Raw genomic sequence first — 16,632 nt, forward strand, 5'->3', positions numbered from 1 at the left:
TTACTCAAGTACTTTACTGAAATGTTGTCTTATACATTACTCTGTGTCACGGTGATTTGAACCGACGGCAGGCGTATATAGTAGCCGAGGCGAGAGTCTTCAGACTTTAAAAAAAAGAGGATTGTAATAGAAGGGTCGGCTTCTATTAGAAGGGAGGCTTTTAATTACTTATTTCAAGGCGCTCCCGGTCATTAATAGAGGGCCGGTTTTTAATTGAATAGAGGTCACTATTAGAGGATTTACTCACAACGCCTCGCAGCGTGTGGCGTTGTGAGGTTGTAGATCGGCTATTTTTGGCAAAGAGCTATCGGTGTAGAGGGAAAAAAGACCAGGAGACCTGGTTCTGCCAGACCCAGACTTCACGTGACGTGTCAGCCTTATATGCCCATTAATGGCCGGGCTTCGCACGACGTGTGTCCCTTCTATGCCCATGTATGGACAGACTTTTTTGGGGGACAGAATTTTTTTGGGCTGGGGCCGGAGGACAAAGTGACCATGCCCATGTATGGACGAAACAGGTACAAAGCCTCATGCAAGCCCGACCCCTTGGGTCTGGCAAAAAGAGCAGACCACGTAAACAAAAGATAGATAGACAGACAGACAGACAGACAGACCCAGGCCGTTGGAGCACACTCACTTTGATTTCGTTTTGATATGATTTCAACGGGGCATCATTCGAGAAGGCTTTCTGTCCGTCAGACATTCACTGTTTGTCATTATAATAATAATATGAATAATAATAACCATCTTATTTACTATATGCGCGGAGTGTGAGCTTGGAGATCGGCTATTTTTGGCAAAGAGTTATCGGTGTAGAGGGGGGGGGGAAGAGCAGACCACGTGCGTAATTACGCACGGAAAACTCCGGCTTGATATCGTTTTACATTATAATAAATTATACAAAAATATATAATCATTTCATGACTGATAGACCGGAAAATATAAACTTGACAGATCATATAAACATTAAAATTATAAGAATTCAAGTAAAATTGAGAAAGATCTGGCCGAATGAAATCTCAACTGCTCCTCTGTCTCAATGCGCAAAATATGCCACGGTCATGGCGGAGGCTTGGTGCTCGTGCCAGAGGCGCGGCGGAGGCTTGGCGCTGGTGCCAGAGGCGTGGCGGAGGCTTGGCGTTCGTGCCAGAGGCGTGGCGGAGGCTTGGCGGTCGTGCCAGGTGTGGCGGGTCCGTGGCGGGGCGTGGCGGGTCCATGGCAGTCAGTGGCTGTCAGTGGCGGACCGCCACTGAGAGTGGCGGGTCGGGCGGTCAGTGGCGGGTCGTGGCTGTGAGTGGCGGCCAGTGACGGTTCGTGGCGGGAGGCTTGGCGTTAGTGGCGGGAGGCGACGCTCGTGGCGGGAGGCGGCGCTCGTGGCGGGAGGCGGCGCTCGTGGCGGGAGGCGGCGCTCGTGGCGGGCGGCGGTCAGTTGCGGTCAGTGGCGGGTCGTGGCTGTCAGTGGCGGTCAGTGACGGGTTGTGGCGGGTCCGTGGCGGTCAGTGGCTGTCAGTGGCAGTCGTTCCGCCATGGCGGTGGCGTCTCCGCCGCCGCGGGTGCGGCGGAGAACTGACGGTCTGTGGCGGAGAGGCAGAGGCTCGGCGCTCGTGGCTGAGGCTCGGCGCTCGTGCCAGACGCGTGGCGGTCGTGCCAGATGCGTGGCGGAGGCGCGGCGGCCGCCAACGCCGTTTTGGGATCTCGCTGTCTCTCACTTTTTCCACCACTGATTGTAGGAAATCAGTGGTGGTTGTCTACACCCTCCCCAAGAGCAACCAGTAGGGGTCAGCAGCAGTGTCAGGGACTATAGACGGGTTTCCTGTTTGTAAACATGAGAGGATATGCGCGCGCAGTGGAGGGGTGAGCCTATAGAGGGCGCTATAACCCGCAGCAGCTCTGGTCAAATCTACATTCATAAAATAAATGGTCTTCACCGGGTTTAATGAAAGATTCAATTATGCAGTTTGTAATATCTTGTTTACTCAATAAAAATTTGATTTGTCGAAAGTTGGATCTGTTCGTCTTTTATTTGTATACAATAGCAGCATTATGCCTATTATGCCTATAATAGCAGCATTATGCCTATCTAACTCCCAAACACAACAACGGAGTGAAGGGCACTTCCGGGTTGGTTCTACCCCGGGCATGCGCAGATTGCGCATTCTGCTCTGTGATGACGTCGTGCGGAAACCTGTCTATGTGGGGCTGGCAAAACAAATAAACTGGGAGAAAAGGGCAAAAAATTATTGGGGGGAATTTGATATTATACTGGAAAAGAAAGGCTTGCAGTGCGCTAGTCTGACCAGCAGAGAGTAGTGTCTCCATTTATAACAATTTATTATTGATCTAGTTCCCCAGCCAGTGCCTCAACTATACTAACTCGACACCTGGGTGCAGGAGATTTAATTCCTGGAACAGTCGTTTTGTTGCACTTTGACTTTATGTGGCCATGTAGCAAATCTGTGACACGCCTCTTTATATTTCACTTGATTTATTCCTTTCTCAGCCGCTAATCTCCCATCCCTGGGACTGGTTTCAGTGCTGTGTGTGTGTGTGTGTGTGTGTGTGTGTGTGTGTGTGTGTGTGTGTGTGTGTGTGTGTGTGTGTGTGTGTGTGTGTGCGCGTGTGTGCGTGTGTGTGTGTGTATATATATATATAGTTAGTTAGTCACTTTTCATGACCTTGCTGGTTTTTAGTCATGGCTGCCAGTTTCCACCTGATGTTGTGTGGGAGTTCTGACTGCTCCAGATTGTACTGAATCACTGCCAGCTGGCATAATGTCTTCAGACTAGGACTGAAGTCTAAGATGAACAGTTCAGGGGTGTAGTGGAGGGGGAACGCGGGGGAGCGGCGCTCCCTCACTTCTCTAACTGCTGATTGTTTTTTCTTCTTTTTTTTGTATCATTTGCACATTTAAAAGCAACACATTTCTAACAACAGCATAATATTGGGTTGTGCAGGTGAGATTTAGAAAACCCTATCTCACCTCATTTAACAACAGGTCAAATACAATAAAATACGGGCGGGCGCGGGGGGGGCTAAAGTGGGTGCGGGGGGACTATCGCGGGGGGGCTATCTGTCCACAGATTGCTGAAGATGTCTTCACCGCATCTGTACAGCCGTGAAGCTCTCAGTCTCTAGGAAAGGCGACAAAATATGTACAGCTCTCGATTGTATGCAAGGACTGATTGATTGATTGAATATTTTATTAGGCAAAAAATCACAATTACATTTATAATACTTTGTCTAAAAGGTCCTTTCAAAAAAGTCCTTGCGGTCTTGTTTCCATTGGGGTCCTTGGTATGAATGGTAGAATGCTTTTGGTTGAAGCAGTGCAGAAGGCACGCTCAGCCAGCAGGACTCTGTGTCAAACACTCTGATGTTGTTGTAGTCATAGTCCCCAAACGGTTGGCCCTCAAATACAAACATCTTCCCGATGATGGTGGCAGAGTGCCATAATGAGACGTTGGCACGGTGCCATTGGTGTTAATTAAAGACCAGACCATTGTGGTGGTCATAAGCGTTATTATCTCTGCAGCACATATCCTCCACAGATGTACATGACCTTCCCCAAGACGCAGGCTGAGGGGTTCTCCCTCCCCTCTGGAAGGTTCCATAAACCTCAGGCTTCAACCACCTGTGGGTGTCCACATCAAACGCATAAAGAATGTTGTCTGCGAGGCCTCCCCACATGTAGATAGTATCTTCTATCAGCACAGCTGTGTGGTAGGAGCGTCCGGAGGGAACCTCAAAGGGGATTTGATTTTAACAGTTGACAATGGTAACCCTGCCATCCTTGTGCTCCTTGATTTATCTGCTGCTTTCGACACAATAGACCACCAAATTCTCTTAAATAGGCTCCAACATTACATCGGTATCACTGGCTTAGCCCTAACCTGGTTTGAGTCATACCTCTCAAACAGAACCTTTTCCGTTCACTTGGGGGAAATCTCCTCGCCTAGCGCCCCCCTTACATGTGGGGTCCCCCAAGGCTCCATCTTGGGCCCACTCCTGTTCCTTTTATATATGTTGCCTCTAGGGTCCATCTTTGACAAACATAATATATAATTTCACTCCTATGCTCACGATATCCAAATTTACCTACCCATACAATCAAACTCCACTAACTCTTTCCAGTCACTATACTCACATGTCTACATGACATAAAAACGTGGATGAACAATACATTTCTCACTCTTAACGAAAATAAAACTGAAATCATACTATTTGGCCATGAGACTATCCCACCCTGCAATATCCCGGACACTGTCACCCCTCATATCCGCCCATCTGCCAAAAACCTCTGTGTAACCCTTGATACTGCCTTCAAATTTACTCAACATATCAGCTCTGTCGTTAAAACCAGCTTTTTTTCAGTTAAGGCTTCTGGACAACAATTAATGCAAGTGCAATTGTTAAAGATAACCTGAAATGCTTATTTGAGAGTATGTCTTTTCAATGTATGACATACTTCATTCTGAAAATAGCCGATCTACAATCTCAAAACTTTTCAGATAGAAACGTGTTTCTGAGCTTGTAGATCGGCTGCTTTCACTGGTTCAATTTTATCTTCAACAGACAACCTCAGCCTAGACAAAGCTATAGCACTATAGGTAGTGTTGCAGCCTGTCAATCCGAAGGTTGAGGGATCGATTCCTGTTAATGGCAATAGGTTGAGACGTCCAATCAATCCATTCTGCTTCCATCTTTCTCTCTCTTCAATCTATTATGTTTCCATGTCTCTCTCTCTTCAATCTATTCCTTTTCCATGTCTCTCTCTCCGCCCTTAGATTGTCCGCAATTTTGAGCAGTTTGAAAAACACTTAAACCCAGGATTTTTCAGTTATTTGCATGAAATGGTATCATCTGTTTGACCTCCGTTTTCACTGGATCAGGTCTGTTGGTCCAATGGCTTCCCGCTTAAGTGAATGTTTCACAACATCAAGGTTGCCGGTTCAAGCCTCACTTGGTGGAGACTTCATTTAAAGTGCATTGCAAACAACAAGACTGTATTAATGAATACATATGCAATTGATAAAGATAACATGAAATGCTTATCTGAGAAGGTATGTTTTTGCAATGTATGACATACTTCATTCTGAAAATAGCCGATCTACAATCTCAAAACTTTTCAGATAGCAACGTGTTTCTGAGCTTGTAGATCGGCTGCTTTCACTGGTTCACTTTTATCTTCAACAGACAACCTTAGCCTGGACAAAGCTTGTCAATCCGAAGGTTGAGGGTTCGATTCCTGTTAATGGCAATAGGTTGAGAGGTCCAATCAATCCATTCTGCTTCCATCGCTCTCTCTCTCTTCAATCTATTATGTTTCCATGTCTCTCTCTCTCTTCAATCTATTCTGTTTCCATGTCTCTCTCTCTCTCTCTCTCTTCAATCTATTCCGTTTCCATGTCTCCCTCTTCAATCTATTTCGTTTCCATGTCTCTCTCTCTCTCTCTCTCTCTCTTGAGGGGCGGCCATAGCTGAGTGGTTAGTGAGCCAGCCTAGGGAGCCAGAGGCCCTAGTTGCCCCAGGTACGATTCCAGGAAATGGAAATGAAATTTGCTGAAATTTGCTGGGTCACAGAGATTAAGAACACATTGTATGTATATGTATATAACTCATTGGTGTTATGTATCAGTGTAATATGACTAAGAGGAGGAAACTGGCACCGATAGTTACAGTAAGTCGAAACAAACAAAACAAATAGTGGTGGCCTGTGAAAGAAAGCCGATACAGAAATGAATTAAACTGGTGTAGAAAAACATCCCGTCTCACACCCTGTGTCATTTTAGCTCCTAATCCTTTTATACTTTGTTTGCCTTCCAAAAAAAAACGCTTTGTGTTTTAGCCCAAGTGTGTCATGATCACGGCCCCTGTTTTGTCCATGCTCCTATTTCTCCTCAGCCTCTTTCTCCTCAGGTGGTGGACATGAGACTGTTCATGTCCACCACCATTTTGCCAAGATTAGACAGACTGTGTGCAACTCACCATGCTCACAATAAAGTGTAACTTATAAAAGTTATTGATGCTCAATTCTTTAACTTTTTACTTCAGTGATTGGAATAGGCTTGAATTGAAACGCTGCATGTTTATGGTTTTGAATTGTCAAGAAGCATGTACCTTGTACTCATTCATAAAATATATATATATGTATACAAATAAAGAAAACAAATTTTGCATTTGAAACTTGTATCAAGCCTGCTGTGAAATGTGTCTTCAGCGTTACACATTTGTCTCACATCACACACATGTGTGATTGACTGAAAGGGACTTATTTTGAGAGAGGACTGAGGCTGTCCTGCTTGGTCCAGGGAAAAAATATATAGTTGATGCATTCAAATGTGGCAGTATATCCAACAAAAAGGTTGTGCTTCTTGCCAAATGATTTCCCTGCTCTTTACTGATATAAACATGCTTTAATGTAGCCTGTGACAGTGTGATTAGTGAGTAACAAGTAAGAAAAAAAAACCTATAATCTTTGTATCAGGTGAAGACAACAAGACAGCTAGAAGAAAAGAAACGATTGCCAATAGCTGCCTTAATACTGTGAAAATCCTTTGTTTGGTTTGTTTTTAAGACAACGGATTAATGGAGTGTATGTGGTGTGATCAGACAACGAAACAATTAAAGTCAACGACATGCAAGGGAACACAGTGCAAAATGGCGCAGGAAAGTTGAGAGAAATTAAGTGTTTCAAAGTGTCCAATAATGACAACAACAATAACAAATATAGCTGCAAGCAGCGATAAGCGGGGCCAGGGAAAAGAGACTAATGAGGAGTGAGTGAGGGCAGGTGTGATTATGGATTGAGAGGGAATGACAGCAGGTGAGGTGGGTAGATCCAATCCATGGGAATAGGCCAGGTGGACTGTTGCTGTTGCTCACTTTCTAAAAGAACATAATTAGGAGAGAGAGAGAGAGAGAGAGAGAGAGAGAGAGAGAGAGAGAGAGAGAGAGAGAGAGAGAGAGAGAGAGAGAGAGAGAGAGAGAGAGAGAGAGAGAGAGAGAGAGAGAGAGAGAGAGAGAGAGAGAGAGAGAGAATAGATTGAAGAGAGAGAGAGAGAGGGAATAGATTGAAGAGAGAGAGAGAGGGAATAGATTGAAGAGAGAGAGAGAGAGAGAGAAACTGAATAGATTGAAGAGAAAGAGAGAGAGAGAGAGAATAGATTGAAGAGAGAGAGAGATAAACGGAATAGATTGAAGAGAGAAAGAGAGAGAGAGAGAGACAGAGAAACGGAATAGATTGAAGAGAGAGAGAGAGAGAGAGAGAGAGAGAGAAACGGAATAGATTAGAAGAGAGAGAGAGAGAGAGAGAGAATCGGAATAGATTGAAGAGAGAGAGAGAGAGAGAGAGAGAGAGAGAGAGAGAGAGAGAGAGAGAGAAACGGAATAGATTGAAGAGAAAGAGAGAGAGAGAAACTGAATAGATTGAAGAGAAAGAGAGAGAGAGACTTGGAAACGGAATAGATTGAAGAGAGAGAGAGAGAGAGAGAGACTTGGAAACGGAATAGATTGAAGAGAGAGAGAGACACATGGAAACGGAATAGATTGAAGAGAGAGAGAGAGACATGGAAACGGAATAGACTGAAGAGAGAGAGATGGAAGCAGAACGGATTGAATGGACATCTCAACCTATTGCCATTAACAGGAATCGAACCCTCAACCTTCGGATTGACAGGCTGAAACACTACCTATAGTGCTATAGCTTTGTACAGATTGAGGTTGTCTGTTGAAGATAAAAGTGAACCAGTGAAAGCAGCCGACCTACAAGCTCAGAAACACGTTGCTATCTGAAAAGACATGGAAACGGAATAGATTGAAGAGATAAGGATAATTCCTTTAACGGGTCCGTTCATGAAAGTCCTTGCGGTCTTGTTTCCAATGAGGGCCTGTGAGCAATTAGGGGTTAAGAGTCTTGCTCAGGGACAAATTTCATTTGCTGGCCTGGCCTGGAATCGTACCTGGGTTAACTAGGGCCTCTGGCTCCCTAGGCTGGCTCACTAACCAGCTATGGCCGCCCCTCAAGAGAGAGAGACATGGAAACGAAATAGATTGAAGAGGGAGACATGGAAACGGAATAGATTGAAGAGAGAGAGAGAGAGAGACATGGAAACAGAATAGATTATAGAGAGAGAGAGACATGGAAACATAATAGATTGAAGAGAGAGAGAGAGATGGAAGCAGAATGGATTGATTGGACATCTCAACCTATTGCCATTAACAGGAATCAAACCCTCAACCTTCGGATTGACAGGCTGCAACACTACCTATAGTGCTATAGCTTTGTCCAGGCTAAGGTTGTCTGACATACTCTCAAATAAGCATTTCAGGTTATCTTTAACAATTGCACTTGCATTAATTGACACAAGTAAGACGCGCGAACGCTGGAAGCGAACGCAGATTGACTGAGGCTGCTATATTTCAACCACACTGTAGTAGTGCACTCTGCCGCACTCTGCCGGCTGTATACAGGCAGTGCAACTGCTGGCATTTCAGCACGGAGTTTCGAGTCACATGGGGGGCGCGAGCCAATGAGAGCGTGAACACACGCTGTATACAGGCAGTGCAGCTGCTGGCATTTCAGCACGGAGTTTCGAGTCACATGGGGGCGCGAGCCAATGAGAGCGTGAATACACACGGAAAGACCATAAATAAGGGACAGACACACACACACACAACCCAAGCACGGTGATATAGTAAGCTCCACTTGGTCGGAGGCCTCCTTCCGCTTTCGCAACAATCATGTTGTGTGCAATGCAACTTAAATGCATCAAGTGAGGCTTGAACTGGCAATCTTGAGGTTTTAAGGCACACACTTAAGCGAGAAGCCATTGGAACAACATACCTGACGAATGAGAGAGAGAGAGAGAGAGAGAGAGAGAGAGAGAGAGAGAGAGAGAGAGAGAGAGAGAGAGAGAGAGAGAGAGAGAGAGAGAGAGAGAGAGAGAGAGAGAGACTCAACCTATTGCCATTAACAGGAATCAAACCATCAACCTTCGAATTGACAGGCTGCAACACTACCTATAGTGCTATAGCTTTGTCCAGGCTGAGGTTGTCTGTTGAAGATAAAAGTGAACCAGTGAAAGCAGCCGATCTACAAGCTCAGAAAGAACGTTGCTATCTGAAAGGTTTTGAGATTGTAGATCGGCTATTTTCAGAATGAAGTATGTCATACATACTTCATACCCTCTCAAATAAGCATTTCAGGTTATCTTTATCAATTGCATATGTATTAATTGACACAATTACTGGTAGTGTCTGTTGATATTTATAAGTATTTCCGTCCATTATGAACCAAGCGTCTGTGTCCCGAACTACTCTAGATCACTGGTTCACAAACCATTTACCAATAAAGGCATTTTTGTGTCTCCTCGGAACGAAAACTAGTGAAAGTAGCCGATCTACAAGCTCACAAAACGTTGCTATCTGAAAAGTTGTGAGATTGTAGATTGGCTATTTTCACAATGAAGTTTGTTATACATTGCAAAAACATACTCTCTCCAAGAAGCATTTCATGTTACCTTTAACAGTTGCACATGCATTAATTGAGAGAGAGAGACATGGAAACATAATAGATTGAAGAGAGATGGAAGCAGAATGGATTGATTGGACATCTCAACCTATTGCCATTAACAGGAATCGAACCCTCAACCTTCGGATTGTCAGGCTGCAACACTACCTATAGTGCTATAGCTTTGACCAGGCTGAGGTTGTCTGTTGAAGATAAAAGTGAACCAGTGAAAGCAGCCGATCTACAAGCTCAGAAACACGTTGCTATCTGAAAGGTTTTGAGATTGTAGATCGGCTATTTTCAGAATGAAGTAGGTCATACATTGCAAAAACATACCTTCTCAGATAAGCATTTAATGTTATCTTTATCAATTGCATATGTATTCATTAATACAGTCTTGTTGTTTGCAATGCACTTTAAATGAAGTCTCCACCAAGTGAGGCTTGAACCGGCAACCTTGAGGTTATGAAACATTCACTTAAGCGGGAAGACATTGGACCAACAGACCTAATCCAGTGAAAACAGAGGTCACACAGATGATTCCATTTCACGCAAATAACTGAAAAATTCTCGGTTTAAGTGTTTTTCAAACTGCTCAAAATTGCGGACAATCTAAGGGCGGAGAGAGAGACATGGAAACGGAATAGATTGAAGAGAGAGAGACATGGAAACAATAGATTGAAGAGAGAGAAAGACGGAAGCAGAATGGATTGATTGGACGTGTCAACCTATTGCCATTAACAGGAATCGAACCCTCAACCTTTGGATTGACAGGCTGCAACACTACCTATAGTGCTATAGCTTTGACCAGGCTGAGGTTGTCTGTTGAAGATAAAACTGAACCAGTGAAAGCAGCCGATCTACAAGCTCAGAAACACGTTGCTATCTGAAAAGTTCTGAGATTGTAGATCGGCTATTTTCACAATTTTGTCATATATTGCAAAAAATACTCTCTCCAAGAAGCATTTCATGTTACCTTTAACAGTTGCGCATGCATTAATTGATACAGTCATGTTTTGTGCGATACAATTGAGAAGTAGCCAGCAAGAGTTGAGGCTTGAACTGGCGACCTTGGATCCAGAGGCTGATGCTGAAGCAAGACGCCATTGGACCAACAGACCAGAACCAGAGAAAAAAGAATTCACAGTAACACTAAGATCACTCGTTCACAAACTATTTACCAATAGAGAAATTGTATGTCTCCTCGAAACCGAAACCAGTGAAAGCAGCCGATCTACAAGCTCACAAAACGTTGCTATCTGAAAAGTTGTGAGATTGTAGATCGGCTATTTTCACAATGAAGTACGTCATACATTGAAAAAACATACTCTCAAATAAGCATTTCATGTTATCTTTACCGTTTGCACATGTATTCATTGATACAGTCATGTTTTTTGCAATTCAACTTAAATGAGTCTGCATCAAGTGAGGCTTGAACCGGCAACCTTGCAGTCGTGAGGCACTCGCTTAAGGGAGAAGCCATTGGAGCAACAGACAAGAATCTGTGAAAAAGGAGATCACACAGATGATACAGTTTCACGCAAATAGCTGAAAAATCCTGGGTTTAAGTGTTTTTCAAACTGCTCAAAATTGTGGACAATCTAAGGGCGGAGCTTACTGGTCAACGTGATACATGTGTTCCTCATGAGTCAAGGCACATGTGTAAGCAGGTTTAATGGCTGTCGGCCAAACGAGGCATGACTTTTGCCTGTTTAAAGTTTGCACTTTCAAAAAAATCGCTATAGCGCCCCCCTTTGACCAATTGGAGTAAGATTGGTTTCAGTAATATTTGGAATGACCCTCAACATTAACGCAAAGTTTCAAAGAAATGTGAGTCTGCATGTATGTGTTAGGGGCAGATGAATAATTGTCATAAAACTGCAATATTCATTGGCTCATTAAAGCTTCATTTTTTCACTTATGGAAAATCTTTTGCACAAGTTTGTCGGCATAGGTCCAAAGTTCATGTGTAAAACGTTTTGTGCAGATTGCTAAAAAATCCCAGGAGGAGATAGATTTTAGCTGCTTTTCATATAATTCAAAATGGTGGGAGATCTAAAGGTCAGAGGTCAAAAGTCAGAGGGTTAAAGTTGTTCATCATGAGTAGACGCATGTGTGTATTGAAGTTTTATGGCTGTAGGTCAAACAGGGCATGAGTTGTACCTGTTCAAAGTTGGCATTTTCAATTGAGTGCTATAGCGCCACCTTTTGACGAAAGATTGTGAGATTTATTTCTTGATAGTTTTTCATGACCATCTACCATATGGCCGAGTTTCGTAAAAAGCGACAGCACGGTTCACCCAGAACTGCGAAAAGTGGCGGAAACAGAAGAATACAGACAATATTAAAACAGGTCCAGAGCTGAGCTCTGGCCCCGTAATAACGCTCCACAATCATAATCCATGGAAACCCTTGATCCACAAGCCTGTTGGCCCGCTATCCCCATCAGACCTCCAACCAAAAAAAAAAAAAAAAAAAACGTTTTGCTTACCTCTGATCAAAGTCAGGTGCCTTCGCATAAAAACTATTGTGACACTGCATTCAATTACAATCCTGGCATGCCATTCGTTAATCACTAATCATCATGTGCATATTTCTGTTTTGACTCTCAAGTAGAGTTTTATTCCTTGTACCATTAGCATACCGGCATACCTTTGTTGTGTTTTTTTTTTTTAATCCTTGATGTGTCCGTGACAATCAGACAACATGTGGTTCTCTTGTAATCTCATACCATACATGCCATAGGGCTGGACCACACATGGACAAATGACGTCAACTTGCGACGGGTGTTGTCCCCCTTGGTTAAAGATGAACTCTTTCTAAAATAAATGAAACATTTTAAATGATTGTTATAGAGGGCAATTATAATATATTAAGGCATATAGTGCTTATTAGCCAGGGATCTCTATAATAGCCATATACAGGGGTCTTCAATGTTTTTTCAGCCCAAGAACCCCCTAGCTGAGAGAGAGATGAAGCAGGGACCCTAATTACAATTTTTCATAGCATCATCAATCCATGTTGGATTCGTGTTCATGTGTATTTCCAGACATTTAACCACTTAAACCATCAATACTTAGTAAACTTGACCTTTGCCTCTGTACTTGATCTGCTCTTTTTCCCCCTCTACACCAAACCTCTTTGCCGAAAATAGCAGATCGACAAGCTCAAAAAGCCTCACGCTTCGAGGCGTTGTGCTCTTGTATATCTGCTATTTTCGGCTAATGTTCTCCTCAGAATAGGGCTGCTATAGGGTTCAAGTTCTTAATGTAAAATGAATATCATATCACACGAAGATTTGGCGGCCCCCCTGTAGTAACTCTGAGGACCCCCTAGGGGTCCCGGACCCCCTGTTGAAGACCCATGCTCTGTAATAGCCATATGATGTATAATACGCACCCTCTCCCCTTTGCAGCTAAGTGGCCATTCTGTAATGGAAGCTACTCTGTACTGATACGACTCAATTAAATGAAGAAAAAAAACACGGTCCCCATTAGAAGGACAATCGGTCACAAATTTCACCCAATCAGGAGAGATAACAGCAACTGGCGTTGGCTTCCTCACGAGGTGTCTTTTTTTTAATTTAATTTTGTAACACTTTGTTTTTATTTTTCCATATATTGCAGACAAAATACAAGCATATGACATTATGTACGACATCTTATTCCCCCAATCCCCCACCCTCCCACCAAGGTCATAACAAGACAAATGACAAGACAAAAAAATGAATAAATAATGATAATAATCACTTGACAATAAAGAGAAAGACAAGACAGACAAACAAACGGACAGACAAACCAAACAGTTTAACTGTTGACAGAATATGTTGTTCCTTTCAGGTCAAGTTAGACAGTTCCATTGTTAAGAGCAATGAATAAAAATAAAATGAGAAAATATATATTTCGTATCCAACCGTCTATATCTTGTCGGCCTCCAGCCAGAAGCCGACAGAGTCAGATTTGTTGGGCGTTGTCAGTTATACAAGGGAGTGTGTATTCAAGTGAAAGGTACAGTTTGTTTTCAACAAATTCTATAAAAGGGGTCCAGGTTTTAATGTATCTATCTTTGGAGCCGCTACGATTATATCTCAATTTCTCCAAAGGTATCATAGAGAGTACCTCTTTGACCCACTGTTGGAATGAGGGAGGTTTCTCTGATTTCCATTGTCTAAGTATCAGCCTGCGAGCCATCAGCGTAGTGAATGCTACGGCATTTGCTTGGAGACCCGTGAGCCGTTCCCCGATTGGAGACACCCCAAAGACGGCAATCACCGGGCAGGGATCCACCACTCCACCACCTATATAAGAAATCGCTTCAAAAATCCCCTCCCACAATCTGACTAATGAGTTGCACGACCAAAACATGTGACCCAGCGTGGCTGGTCTGTGCTGACATCTCGGACACCCAGCCTCAAAGCCAGGTTAAATCTTGGCTAATTTATCATCTTACATATAATTTGAGTAAGCTCTGTCGGTCTGTCTGTCTTGGTGTCTTGGTGTCTTGGGTCGTCCGCTCAAACTGCGCATGCGTTGCATCCAATCCAATCCAGCCGGCTCTACCAGCCGGCTCTGTGTGTGCGTGTGCGCGCACTACACGACTCGCGCTAAACTGTGTGTGTGCTAAACTGTGTGTGTGTGCTAAACCACTGTGTGTGTGTGCGTGTGCGCGCACTACACGACTCGCGCTAAACTGTGTTACACGACTCGCGCTAAACTGTGTGTGTGCTAAACTGTGTGTGTGTGTGTGTGTGTGTGTGTGTGTGTGTGTGTGTTGTGTGTGTGTGTGTGTGTGTGTGCGTGTGTGTGTGTGTGTGTGCGTGTGTGTGTGTGTGTGTGTGTGTCAAACAATGGGATATCACGCTGCGCAGGGTTGCCAGGTTTCGCGAGACAAACAAGCAGCAAGGTCTATGAAAACAAGGCCAAACGAAGCGAGCCCTACAAGCAACAAGGTCTATAAAAAGAAGGCCAAACGAAGCACCGTCACACATATACATTGCCTCTTGGAAAACAGCCAATCTACAAGCTCACAACGCGTCCCCACACCCACCTGCACTTTCACAACCAACGCCAAAAACACACTTCCACCAATATTGCCCCTAAACCGCTTACAATAGGCGAACATGGCAACACCAAAGTCTGTCACACCATAGACTCCGCCCACTCTCTGGGCCGGGGTGGGAGCCAGTCTTCTTTTCGCAGATAAGTGAGGCTGGGACCGAGGCTAGGGTGGGAGCCAGTCTTCTTTTCGCAGATAAGTGAGGCTGGGACAGAGGCTAGGGTGGGAGCCAGTCTTCTTTTCGCAGATAAGTGAGGCTGGGACCGAGGCTAGGTGGGAGCGGGAGCGGGAGCGGGAGGGGGCGGGCGAGTAACATGCCTACGCCAGAGAGTCACATTTCATTCTACATCGTGGCTCCGTGGTGGTGTGTGTGAGATGATCGCACCACAACTTGGGTCCGCGCCCGTGTATGCGTGGACACGCACGTGCGCATGCACGTTGGGGAGGCACGTGTGACATGTCACAATGTACATTATTTGTGTTTGCGCGACGCCCGTGTGTGTGTTCGCGACGGGCCACGGGCCGCAGTACCGTGTGTGTGTTTGTGTGTGTGTGTGTGTGTGTGAGCGCTCGCAACGGGTCGCGCGCGCGTGTGTGTGTGTTGAACGTGCTTCGCCCAATTCACAATCTCAGCTGTTTATTCGCATTTTTATGTCAAACACAGTCTCAATCAGACAATCTCGCCGTGCTTATGATGGCTGGAGAGAGAGAGAGGGGGGAGAGAGAGAGAGAAAGAGAGGGGGAGAGAGAGAGCTGTGTGTGAGAGTGAGTGAGTGAGAGAGAGAGTGTGTGCATGAAATGCACTGCAATCTTTTCGTGCAAAGGTGGTAGCACGTCGCGTTTACGTAAATCTCTCCACCAGAGACACAAAAGTTAATCTCATCTAGCCATTACACCGTGTCGAGTCTCCGAAAATCTGTACAAGCTAACGATACGACCGTTCCACAATCTCGCCCCTAAACACGGTCGCCCCGGCTCGCACCGAACGGTCTGGGGTGAGCAATCTGCGCCTAATTGTCTCGCCCCTAAACACGGTCGCCCCGTATCGCAACGAATGGTGGAGAGCGTTTATTTGTTAAGGACGCCCATACATTCTCCACTGTTGAATGTGCACCCTTTAAGTGCATATCTGCATGCACATAATTATATTGTTGTTGTTAAGTTGAAATAATAGTTGTACAAGTTGTAATAACAGTGTTGTATAATTATTTTTGCTGTAGTAATCAATTCATTATAATATAAGTACAATGAATGACAGAATATATATGTATGTATGTATGTGTGTGTGTGTGTGTGTGTGTGTGTGTGTGTGTGTGTGTGTGTGTGTGTGTGTGTGTGTGTGTGTGTGTGTGTGTGTGTGTGTGTGTGTGTGTGTGTGTGTGTGTGTATATGTATATATGTATATGTATGTATGTACAGTAGGACGTGCAATAACCCCACGTTTGCAACTACTTTTGCCTGCGCACTTCACCGGGTATGGTCTAGTTAGAATAATGAAGACATTTAGACGGTCTACATAACATAAAATTCCCAAGTTTCAGCTCTGTCTGCTGCTCAACTAGTTCTGGTGCAGATAAGAGGCTTTGCGCTTCAACATTTTAGCACTAATTGGCACTGAACAAGATAGGAGGTTTTAGTCAAATGACTTTTTCTGACAAAATGAGGGGCGGGACTATCTTGCAGACAGACTGAGCATGTGCAGCATAGCCTATAGTCCTCATCCACAGTGAAATCCGAAAATCATGAAATTTGCACATAGGAGGTTTTGCATTTTGGCCATCGATATATATTTCAAAGCGAACATTTTAACTCAAATCTTTGCTTCTGGAGGGTCCCTGGAACAAAACATTTTGAGATGGGGGGTCGGCGGCTAAATACGTATAATTGTGGGAGGTCCTTAACCAAAAAAAAGTTAGGATAGCACAAAAAATGTAAGCCTGTCACCGTCGCAATCCAAAGCATCAAATGAGCCATCATCACATTCAGAGGCAATACGCCCACACTGAACCCATACTCCATGTTGTGAGAAGCTTAAGAGACCCTTACGGGTCCATTTGGTTCCATTTGTA

At 44.3% G+C, this 16,632-nt stretch overlaps 1 protein-coding gene across 1 annotated transcript in view; it reads left to right on the forward strand.

Moving 5' to 3' along the window:
- Window positions 1-1,061: 1,061 nt before the first annotated feature.
- The window catches only part of LOC308086810 (mucin-2-like), a gene marked incomplete at both ends in the record, with an annotated part of 73,427 nt that continues 57,856 nt past the window's right edge, over window positions 1,062-16,632 (forward strand). The window contains 2 exons of the mRNA XM_080430455.1: window positions 1,062-1,181; window positions 3,549-3,633. Coding sequence (XP_080286581.1) covers window positions 1,062-1,181; window positions 3,549-3,633 — 205 coding nt within the window. The remainder of the gene's footprint in view (window positions 1,182-3,548; window positions 3,634-16,632) is intronic.

This window comes from Gymnoscopelus braueri (genome assembly GCF_963280865.1).
Source record: "Gymnoscopelus braueri genome assembly, chromosome: 6".
Classification (NCBI taxonomy): domain Eukaryota; kingdom Metazoa; phylum Chordata; class Actinopteri; order Myctophiformes; family Myctophidae; genus Gymnoscopelus; species Gymnoscopelus braueri.